General features: G+C 34.2%; 1 protein-coding gene across 1 annotated transcript; it reads left to right on the forward strand.

Moving 5' to 3' along the window:
- The first annotated feature begins 655 nt into the window (after positions 1–655).
- On the forward strand, positions 656–3,273 carry LOC18054026 (30S ribosomal protein S20, chloroplastic). Its single transcript, XM_006451717.2, has 3 exons — positions 656–918; positions 1,292–1,458; positions 2,862–3,273. The coding sequence occupies exons 1-3, from the start codon at positions 762–764 to the stop codon at positions 3,093–3,095; spliced, it is 558 nt and encodes a 185-aa protein (XP_006451780.1). The 5' UTR covers positions 656–761; the 3' UTR covers positions 3,096–3,273.
- The last annotated feature ends 9,330 nt before the right edge of the window (positions 3,274–12,603 follow it).

A 12,603-nucleotide genomic window follows, 5' to 3' on the forward strand; every position in this document is an offset into this window, starting at 1 on the left:
CCAAGAGAAGATATTTATTTCATTCACCACCATAAGCACCCATCCAACACAATGCCTATAATAATAATTAAGATTAATATTTTTAAATACTAATTCGAAGGAAAATGCCTTTAGTTTTCTTTAGATTATGACTTTAGAATAGGATATAGGCCACATACACACATACACAACTTTGAGCCTTTGGCTATTTGGTAATTTAATTAATAACATTATTTTCTTTATACATTTTTAGATTTAAATTAAATTAAAAATATTTGAAAAAAATATTGCGGGTTTGATGGATATCCATACGGGTATCCACCGAATATAAGGTTAATACCAAACCCACCCGCATCCATGTGCAGGTTTTAATTTATAATACTAAACTCGCCCGCAACAGGTAAAATTACCCGCAACAGGCGGGTTTTGGCGGGTGGATTTGGGGGGATTTGTGAGTTTACGGGTACAATTGCCATCCCTAATGGTAATTCATGGCCTTATGTGTTGGGGGGTTGATTGATTTCTTCAAATTTTTTAGGCGCAACGACCTCTAGTAGATTGCCACAATTTTGCAAATAAAATGGTAGAATCTGCGTATGGCCGGCCAGAAACGACGTCGTCAGTACAAGCAAGAACGACATGTCGTTCTATATGGATGAGACAGATTATTAATTTGATTTTTTTATTACACAACAGATGGACTAAAGAGGAACTGCTCTATATCTTCATCACCCGTCCGACCCCCACTGTGGCCGAGTGGATAAACAAAAACAAAGAGAGAGATGGCACTTCACTGCTTATCATCATCGTCTTGTTTAACGATTCAATCAAAATTCAAGACCCTCTCACTAAACAACAACTCTTCTTCTCACTCCAGCTTCGCCACTTTCAAATCTCTCTGTTTCTCCAATAAGCTCTCCCACAATGTCTTCTCCACAGGTAATGTAATGTAACTTCTAACTCACCCATCTCTCTCACTCTCTCTTGTATCATTTTTTTTTTTTGACAAATTCTTCTTCTTTTCTTTTTCCTGTTTGGTTGAGTTGAAAAATATGAAGAAAATGGTGAAAAGCTGGTAATTGATGGTTCATTTTGTGAGTTCTAAAGAATTGGGATAGGGAAAAAGGGGGGAAAAAAAACCCACCTCCAGTTAAACCAAACAGCTTGTGTAGTTATTCAAAATTGAGTTTTTTAGTCCAAAAATGCATACTTTATTGTAACGAAACGCTTAATTTGGTATTTCTTTACTTGTCTTTATTATTTAAATCGTTGGGCTTCTTTTGAGTGAATTCTGGGTGCTTTGTGAATCTAGGCTCCCTCACAATGAGCCCAATCCAGAGGCCAATGCGTCATTCAGTTGTTTGCAAGGCAGCTACTAAGAAGAAAGCTGATTCAGCTGCAAAGAGGGCTCGTCAAGCTGAGAAAAGGCGCATCTATAACAAATCTAGGAAATCTGAAGTCAAAACCCGCATGAAGAAGGTATATGATGAATTTGCAAACTTAGTTTTAAAACTTATGTATTTTGCTTAGATTTACCCACTCCTTGTTATTAGATAATATGGTTTCTTTTACATAGAAATGTTTTGTTAGAAACGGATGAAACTGTGCTTCTGAAATAAATAGGTCTTTTTGCTGCCAGTAAAGTTCACACTATCTCTTGTGCATCATCATTTTGCATTTGATTAAAATTCATATGGTATTTGGTACTATTCAGTAAGAATTAAACTCTTTTAGGGAGGGAGTAGTATTTTCTGTTGAGAATTAGGGAGGGAGACCGGCAAAGATGATAGTGTTTCTTCAAAGTTTTCCTAAGTGTTCTACATGCTTCTACAATGTGAAGCATTTGTTAACAATTGGAATGTGAGACAATGCTAGTATAAGACATGAGCTTTAAGTGATGCTGCTCAATTTCTTTTTCGATGTACTTAAGAAATGGAAAGAAATCAAGAATTCTTGCGCATTATTGTAACTGCATTTCTTCTCAACAGCATGCAAATTGAAAAGACAAATATATATGTGAGGCTTGTGTAGTCCTTTCCTGGACACAGATAGCCATGTTGCCTGGTGTATTTTTCAAGCAGAGAGCATGTTTCCTATGCTGCATCCTCATCTAAAAGGACCCATCTCCACATGTTGATGGTACCTATTCTGGCTGCGATAATACTCGAAACGCTTCATTAAATGAAAGTTTCTAAAGTCAAAATCTTGAATTGGCTTTTGAGGGTGTTCTGTTGCCATTTATAGTTATGGTAGGGATTTTGAAAGGATTCGCCATTGTTTGTTTTAACTTATCACAGTTAGTGTAAGATGCTTGAGTTCTAATTTTGAAAAAATCTTGTACTTTGTGCATCATGCGGATGCTCATGGAGTTCTTGGCTTTTTGTCCTGGAAAAAGTGTTCCTTGTGCGAGAACTAGGGCAGCATCACTTCTAGATTTTAGTTTTACCATTGACCGAATCATTTGAGGGAAGTCATATGGTAATAACAGTAAAGTGCGTTTTAAAGTTCATCTGTAAAACTGTATCATGCATAGAACTTAGAATTGGAATAATGGTATTTGATGAGTCATATCAAGTGTTAGGAATTGGATGGCTGTGGATGAAGAGAATTCTTAATTTATACGTTAAAGAGAGGGGTTCTCCTCTCCCCCTGTCTCTCTTTATGGCTGCTTGTGTGCTTATAATACTGCTGTTGATTTGTGTGCACAATGGTAAACCGTGATGATAGTGAAGGATGAGGTGGGTTTTAATGAAAATTTCTTCAACGTCACAAAGTTATATTTTTGCTTATGCAAATATATGCAAAACTTTTTTGAAAATATGCAATGGAGATTATTTTGTTAAGTGTGATTGTGTCATAAAGTTTTTGCTCTCTGATTCCAGGTTTTGGAAGCACTGGATGGGCTCAGGAAGAAACCTGATGCACAACCTGAGGAAGTTCTTCCAGTTGAGAAGCTGATTGCAGAGGCGTATTCAGTTATCGACAAAGCAGTGAAAGTGGGAACGTTGCACAGGAACACTGGTGCTCGCAGAAAGTCCCGGCTTGCTAGGAGAAAGAAGGCTGTGGAGATTCACCATGGCTGGTATACCCCTACTCCTGCAGAAACGGTCCAATGAAAAGGGAGGAGCATGTGGGAAAATAAGTTGTTCTGTTTCTTAATGTAGAGGTTGTGAACTGTCACATTTTTGTTATTATATACTGTGTCTCCTTCATTTTTCTGCCTCTTTTGTTAAAACTTGTACATTTGAATGTGCCTTTTGACCTATCAAAGTTGGCATTGGCTAGTTAGGTCCACATTGAAACTTCTGATACAGCAGCATGGCAAGAAAAGATTGTGTTGTAAGAATGATATGCTGGCTGCTGCTCCCTGAATTAAATTGCTCTGCGTGTGTAGCAAGTGGCAAAAACCCTAAGCAAGGGGCTGAATTGGTAACACACAGTACTAACACATTCACAATGTGTGACCGCATGGCAGTGCATATTCAGAATGCACAGTATGCAGCAAAACTACGACTAAACCTTCAGAATCGATGGGGATGCTCATGGGATGGTCTTATCAAAAGCATTAGCTCAAAGACACTAGCCCAACTACTAAATTTAATCAATGAAAATGGTTTCAATCCTAGAAAAGAAGTGGATGGTAATATCTTTTGTTTGTTATAAAACTGAAAAGGTAGACCTTCGAACATTTTTTTTTTAGGGAAAAGGACATTCAATCCCCCAACGTTTAGGGAAAGGGACAAAAAATTCCTCAATGTTTAAAAAAAGACTTATAACTTCATTTCCGTTAACAAACACCGTTTGTTTTAACAGTAAATTTATTTTTAATTTTTAATTACTATTATACCCTTATAATAAATATAAATTAATATATTGATTTGAGATATGTCACAATTAATATTTTTTTAAAAGCTTAAAATTGAGATACAATTACATTTTTGCCAAAATTATTTGCTATATATTATACCTTTCTAATAATAATAATATGGTTTTGATTCCTCAAAGAAAAAAAAGGTTTAATCAAATTTTCATTTTATTAGTAATAATCACATATGAAAGGTTTGATCATTAGAAAGGTATAAATTTGGGCAAAAATGTAAATTGTATCTCAATTTTTAGTTTAAAAAAAATATTAATTGTGACATGTCTCAAATCAATATATTAATTTATATTTATTATAAGGGTATAATAGTAATTAAAAATTAAAAATTAAAAATAAATTTATTGTTAAAACAAACGGTGTTTGTTAACGGAAAGGAGGTTATAAGTCATTTTTGAAACGTTGAGGGGTTTTTTGTCCCTTTTCCTAAACGTTGGGGGGTTGAATGTCCTTTTCCCTTTTTTTATATTTTATTGAAGGAAAATTATCATTGAATCACCTCTCTTTTGTCTTATATTTATCTAACCATCATAAAATTTTAACATATTTTTTGCACCACCTTTCTTTTTAAATTTGTATCAACTAGCCACTTTTGTACTAACACAATTACATAATTTAAATAAAATGATAATTTTATATTTTTATTCCTAAATAAATTAAAAGACCATTCTTATTTTATAAAGCTTTAAAAATAAAAAATTATAATTATAAAAATACCCCTAAATTTAATAAAAAATAAATCCCAAAATATAATTATAATTATAAACAGCCGTGCTGCTGGTCTGGATTTTGCTTAGTCGTGCATGCAATGAGATAAAAATAAATTATTTATTTTATGAATAGCGATGGGAGATGATTCCCAGATGCTTTTATTTTTAAATAAATTATTTTCATTTTTCACCCTTTGCTCTTTGATAATTCTTTATTTCTTTTCGAAGCCATTAGCAAATTTATGAAGAAAAGTTTTTTTTTTTAAGGAAAAAAAAGGAACTGTGAAATACTTTCATCTTCTAGTTAGAGAGGATTGATTAGAAACCTGGATATACTTGGTAAAGGGGGATTTCGTGATTTACGTATAGCGAGTGAGCGAGATATTGGTGTAGTCCAATCAAAGGTTCTTTAAGGGATTATATTGCAGGTGGATGCATACAACCTCACTCGACCGTGTAAATTCTTTGATAGCAGTATGAAAAGAATCCACAATTTTCTGTTTAAATTTAGTTTCTCCTCTTTAACTCTCTTTTCTCTGATTTGAAAGGTGATCTCTTTTGCTATTCCAATACTCCATCAAAGAAAATTGTCATTGGTTAAGATCATCTGATTTTACTTCTTTTAACTGGTAATTATTGTAATCTTATATGTAATTAAATGTAATAAGTCAGTAGTTTGTTTACTTCTTTACTTGTATAAGACTTGTGTTATGTTCTAAATTATATTATAAGCAATAAAGAAGGAAGGAAAAATACGGTTGTTCGAGAGAACCGTTCTCTCTATAAAAGAAGCATTAAGCAAGTGAATAGCCTCCTCTATTCATTCACTTTTCAGTTTAAATACAACACATGTTACATGACAATGTAACTTACAATAACTGAATGAAACTGCTAGAAGATAGTAATTAAAATACAAATTAACTTCCATTACAACTCACTAACATGACTTACTAACTCAACTAATAAAACTCAACACTAATGGAATGCCTAGCCAATTCTTACGTAAACAACATGCATAAATAAATTAAGCTCACATCATTCTACCCCCCTTAGAATGAACCTTGTCCTCAAGGTTGAATCACTAGCAACGTTTTCAAGTGCCTTTTGACTTTCTTCATCTAAAACCTCATCATCTTCATGAGATGCTTCAATCATAAATAAGCGAGGAGTACGACACTTATGTCCAGGAGCAAACTTGTCATCACAATAGTAACATAATCCACGTTCTCACCGATCCTTTGCCTCACTTGGAGTCAAACGTTTAAAAGTTGATGGTGGTGTGGCATTAGGCTGAGTTCTCAACAACCCTGTACTCGAAGTACCCTTTTTAGGAGAACTAGGAGATAGAGAACAAGGCATGAAATTCTTTTGACAGAGGTTGTACTTTTCCTCAACAAGCCTTGCAAGACCTATAGCAGTGGACAACGAACGAGGTCATTGCATCTTCACTTCCAATCGTATCTCATTTTTTAGTCCCCCAACAATGACCCTACTAAAAAGGGCTCAGGCAAATCATCCACCAAGTGGGAAAGTTTCTCAAACTCTTCTTGGTAAGTAATAACACTTGTTTGTTGTCTTAACTGGGATAAATCCTCCGCTGCATGCCTCCATCATCAAATTTTGTTGGTCCGAATCTTTTGAGAAGAGCGCTCGAAAACTCAGTCTAGGTGACTGAGCCCTTAGTTTTTGTCATCCATCGATACCATTGAAGCGCTGCTCCTTCAAGATGGAAATTTGCAAGTTGCACTTGCTACTCCTCTGCAATATTTTGATACTCAAAATATTGTTCAGCCCGATAAATCCATCCATATGGGTGCACACCATTACAATTTGGAAAGTGCAACTTCAGCCGTCGCACAAGGTTATTGTCAACAGATTTAATAGAAGAGCTAGATGGTTCAACAGTTTGTGAGTGATCTCTTGGCATTAAATGGTTGCCAACGTTTGTACTGACTTGAGCATATTGAACACTCAATTTATCACACATAGACGTCAAACTTTGAAGTTTGCTAAGGACCTCCTGCATGATTGCATCTTGGTTCTCAATCTTCTCAGTAATAAAAGCTTTGAAATCTGCATCTTTCTTTTGTCTTGTAGCTTCAGCCATGGAACGACTGCTCTGATACCAAATGTTATGTTCTAAATTATATTATAAGCAATAAAGAAGGAAGGAAAAATACGGTTGTTCGAGAGAACCGTTCTCTCCAGAAAAAAAGCATTAAGCAAGTGAATAACCTCCTCTATTCATTCACTTTTCCAGTTTAAATACAACACAGGTTACATGACAATGTAACTTACAATAACTGAATGAAACTACTAGAAAATAATAATTAAAATACAAATTAACTTCCATTACAACTCACTAACATGACTCACTGACTCAACTAATAAAACTCAACACTAATGGAACGCCTAGCCAATTCTTACGTAAACAACATGCATAAATAAATTAAGCTCACATTAACCTGTTATGGGGCTCGGCTAGCATTTGCTCTTTCTTCTCTCTTGTACTATTTTCACTTTCTTTTAGTTAATATATTTTCCTAGCTCACTTAGTTGAGGTTCCATTAAAAAAAAAAAAAACTTCTTTGTTTGTATGATCTGTTATGGGGCTCAGTAGATTTAGCTTTGTAAATCCTTATTTTCTCGTCTAATGGGTTTGATGTTTTGAAATGCTTGTTGAAGGTTTTCAATGTCTAAATGAAAATTAAGTTGGTCATTGAGTATTAATATTATCTATATTCACGGCCTTTATTCATGGAATATGTTGTACAAATTTTATTGAACTCGCAAGCGCACGAATCTTTTGTAGAATAGATTAATGGTAACGAGTGTCAATCCCACGAGGAGGTAGATTTTAATTACGTGTAGAGTTAATTTTTGAATTGGGTAATTGGATTTGTGATGGAAATAATTTGGAATATTCTAAAACTTAAATTAAAATGGCGAGAATAAATTGAAGAGAAATCTATTGAAATGAAGCACTTGGGTATCCGGATCCGTATCAACATGCACCATGGGTTAAATATTCCTTATTAGTGCCAATTAAATCATGAGGGGGAATCCACAGCTCATGAACCACACTCTAATCAATATGGTGCTAAGGGCTTATCGTGCCAAATAATAATAACCTTGTACTAGGGAGCCGGTGAAACCAGGGCGGTATCTAGACAAGATTATTATTATTTATCGACAAAAAGTCAAAACATCCACAATAATTAGAGGGGAAGAGAAAGTAAATTTACCAAATAAAGCCCATGACACATGTTGAGACTTCACCTTCAACCCAAACTTGAAAGAAAATTAGCTACTCATAATTGAACTAGGGGTAAAATGAAAATTTATTAAAATACGTAGAAAATACAAGATGGAGAAGGAATTACAGAAAATAGAGCCCAAAAATGGATTCAGAGATATCAAATTAAGGGGAGAAGGCCCCCTTTTTATAGATACATTTAGTAAATCATGACCATCGGATTAAAAACAGTTTGGACGCTCATGATTGTGCCACGTCATCAGTCAATAGTACGCAGTTTGACCACACAATTTGAACAGTGACACGGTTTGGTTGAAAATAATCCTGTGTATATGCATGTACCATACGTACGATTTTTAGTCCACTAACACGCTGCCACGTCACCGATCAACAGTGTATATAAATTTTGTCCAATAGAATCGTGACACCTCATCAGTCAATGCCACATCATCGATCCGTATGTGTGAATAGTGTCGTGAACAGTATCATGGACAGTATCGTACATGTGAATAGTGTCGTACATGTAAACAATGACATTTTCCCTTTTATGCTCCTCCTAAGGTTTTCTACTGTCCTGAGTTCAAAAGTGATGTCCGTTTTGCCGTTTGATTTCTCGTTCATTGTGAAATGACCATGATGCCCCTAAAATACATAAAATACTTAATTAAAATAAAACACACGTAATTAAATTACAAGAAGTTTAAATACATAAAAGTAAGGGTGTTAGTAAGACTTGAAATGTAAAATGACGATTTTCTCCTTTATAAATATACATTTTCTAACACTCAACACACCCCCTAACCAGTTTATTGTTAGTCCCTAGCAAATAAAGTGAAAACAAAATTCAAACCCAAAATAATTTTTTTTAAAACAATCTTGTGTATTCAATCAGATTAATGATAGCAATCAAATAAAAATATAAGCATTATCTCCAGTCTAAAGAAATATCACACCCACATCAACCATCCACATGAATCAGCTCAGTAGACTTTGTCACAGCTGTTTTCAGGAATGACATGTCAAACCCCAAAATCTCACTGGAAGTAGTGACACTTTCACAAGGAAATTAAACCCAATAAAAATAGCCACTTCAATGAATGCTGAATTTGAGAGAAAATAATAAAGAAATAATGTCACACGCTCTTACCAAGATGAAAGAAATGTGCCATCAGCTCAGAAATAATACGATCTCAAGTCAAACAAAAATACTAGTCAACCCAATTTATTTATTTATTTTTTATTATGCACCACTACATCTTTTTAGCCCATATAACTAGCTTATACTTCAGACTATAGTTCCTTAAAATCAAGAAGGACTTTTATTAGGACGTAACGTATACTAAGGACATGGCTAACAAAGGAGGGAAAATAAAGAAAACAAAGTGTATGTTTGAGAAAAATGCAGATATTTTTTTTTTGGAAGTTGCAAGGTGGATTTCACATATTATTATTTTTTTTAACAACAATTTATTTTTTGTTTTTTTTTTTTTGGCTTTTGTTTGGCACAACTTCACTGAACAAAATAATTATTTACATTTTTCTCAAACATAAATAGGTGATGGAACTTATAAGATATCGGGTAATACTCCAAATCAGAGTAGGTCAAGATGATAAGTTTGACAAAGAAATTTTTTTTTTTTAAAGGCTCAAAAGGGTTAACTGTGAATATTTCACAAAAGGGATGGCTAGAAAGGCTCAAACGGATCAAATATGGCATTTCCATCGTCTTTTAGGGCTCTAAATAATCTTCCATATCTACTAGTTGATGGGCCTCCAGATGTAGCAACACACATTTTTTTCTCTTTTTTTTTAATTTAACAATTTTATTTTAAGGGTTAACTCAAAAGAAATCTAGAAATCGTGTATAAAATAATAAACTGCTAAGTTGTATGAAGAATTGGCAAAATAGTTACTCTCCAAGAAAAACGACATGCTTAAAAACTCACTTGGTACTTATTATGACATGTTCATTCCTTCAAGCAACTCATATTTGTCTCCGACATCAACATGTAGAGTAGCAAACATGGCGTAACATCACTTAAGACCAAAGATAATACAAATACTAAAATTTGAAATTCATCATGTCATCCAATGTTAAAATAAATCACACAATTTTTTTTCAAACAACATTCTACCCCCCAACCTATTCTAAACATGAAAGGAAAATATGCATGCAAAAATGTGAAAATGATCTAGAAAAACTAATTAGAAAAGTTACACTTAAAATGATACAAAAAGAAAATATTTTTTTTTTAACTAAGAAGATGCGTTTCTAGGCACTACATTTCATATTCAGCCATCTTCGACTCAAAATTTTGAAAATGTATATTTATAAAGGAGAAATTAAAAAGAAGAAGTAAAAAAAATGAATATCAAAGCTTAATAAAGAAAAAGAAAATGTCTGGAATTTTTTTTTTTAAACGAAGAAGACGCGTTTCTAGAGTAACTACACTTCATATTCAGCCATCTTTAACACAAAAAGTTAGCAACAGTTAGTTTCTACAACAAAAAATTAGTAAAAACTTAACCAAGATTGAAGCATTCCACAATTGTCAACTATTCCCTCCCCCCAACGAGAACGATACATTGTACTCAATGTTTTAAAGGAAAGAAGTAGAGTTTAGAAGACATCACCTGGGTGGTGCAACATAAAAGAAAATATTTACAAGTGGAGAGTTAAATCTAATTTGTACTTCTTACTGCGGCTACTGTTACCATCATTATTTAGAGACTCCAACACAAGGGTCCTTGAGTCTGGCTCTGGTTTATAAGCTTGTAATACATCAAGTAGCTCATTAGCAGTGTGAGCACAAATAAAAAGCTTTTTTGCTGTGGAATGAATGAAATAGTTTTTTATTGCATGGTTAAGAAATGCGATGAAGCCATCATAAAAGTTATTGACATTTAACAAATCGATGGGTTTCTGGTGAATGTGCAGATGAGCCCAAGATGCTACTGTGATAAGTGCCTCTAGTGTTGCAAGATCTCCTGGAAGGAAAATAAAAGCATAAGCATGATTAAGCATTTCAGCTATTCTTTCTTGCATACCTGAGACGACTAACTCTTCTCCAGTCGGTGAGTCAGACAAATTGTCCAAAGGTTTTAGGACTCTTGGGATGATGCCTAACACTTGTCTTCCTCTGACAAAAGCAGCTTCTAAGACCAATTTTGATAATCCTCGGTTACCTCCTCCATACACCAAGTGTAATTTTCTCTCTTTTATGCTTTGACCAAGATCTATGGCTGCCTCAACGAACTCTTTATGTTTACTATAATTAAATCTAGAAAGTACACAAATGTTCTTGAATTGTCTATTGGGAGTAGCTGCCATTGTGATACTTCTCAAATATAATTTGTGAGTGCTTAATAAAAAATCATATTTAAGAATCTTGGTGACAGTGGGTCACGGCTGTGTATGAGGTAATATGTCAGTGTCAAATAAGGCGTAAAGCACATGGCTCGCGAGTTAAAAAAGAAACAGTAAAAAGAAAAAAAAAACAATGATAAAATAAAATTATTAAAGACAATAATGCAAATGGTAAAACAACAGTGAAATAAAATAACAGTGAAGTAAAAGGATATTTACAGGTAGTTGCGACTGTGGCTCACATCTTCCTCTGGTTTTACGTCCAGAAACGGCTTGAACGCCCTCTATGGGTCAATGATAGGCTTCATATCCAGTTTTCTTATAAATTGGCAAACAAGGCCGTTTATAGTCAGATTCTCGAGACTATATCGTGCATGCTCTTTCTGGAATAATCTCCATAACTGGAGAATCGCTACTTGCACATATCCACTGGGATGCATTTTAAGAGATAAAATGATATCATCCAATGACTCCTTATTCAAGCTATCCCTAATGAATTGAATCTTATCTACTTTGTTTCAGACACCATTCCTAAAGAACATGATTTTTTATCGCAACTCATTCTGGCACACTTATGACAAGCAACAGAAATCCTTCAAGCTCTTTGTTTTCTTGCATAATTTCTTTTACCACAACCATGCATGTATGCAATATATTTTGGAGGTAACTCACCTGCCAATCGTACTTTAGCCTCGATTAACCAACAAATGTCAGCAGGTATGTTATTCCTCATGAGCAATCGCATGCGTTCGGACCGAGCTTTATAGATTGCAAGGCGGGCATTCTGAAGAAGTAGAGGGAATCAATTGTGAAGCTTCGCTAGAATCTCATTTTTGTCCATACATTCCCCTCAGAATATCAGTTATTATGGAAAACTGAAGTAATCGACTTGATTGTCACAGAGTACCGTTATTCGCCACTTCACCGAGGTAACAAACTAAAGCACACAAAAAAAAATTAAAACACATAAAGAAAATTACAGTCGTCCTCTTATTGAATTTACCTCAAGCTCCAATTGGATGTTGTAGACACTTCTCTCAATGTCTCTGAGTTGGCTTTCTAAATCCTCAATAAAGGATAATAACTCTGCTGGTTACAGAGCCCAAATACGATGTGTTTTACAAAATCGAATCTGCCTTTTGAGATGAGATTTTACACATTGAAATGGTTTAAGAATGTCCAGGAGGAACTGTTTAGCTATGACACTCATGATTAATAATGATAAGAGAAAACTTAATGGTTAAACAAACATACTTATGCAAAAATAATTTCAATTAGCAAAAGAATAATAAAAAGAAAGAAAAAAAATCACCGAAAAGAAAAAAAAACTTAATTCAAATCTGGTGGGTCACTCAAATTTATTTCGGTGTCCTCTCTATGTGGTTGGTACTCTAGATATGGCTTCAATCTT

The sequence above is a fragment of the Citrus clementina genome, unplaced genomic scaffold (genome assembly GCF_000493195.1).
Source record: "Citrus clementina cultivar Clemenules unplaced genomic scaffold, Citrus_clementina_v1.0 scaffold_1, whole genome shotgun sequence".
In the NCBI taxonomy this organism is placed as follows: domain Eukaryota; kingdom Viridiplantae; phylum Streptophyta; class Magnoliopsida; order Sapindales; family Rutaceae; genus Citrus; species Citrus x clementina.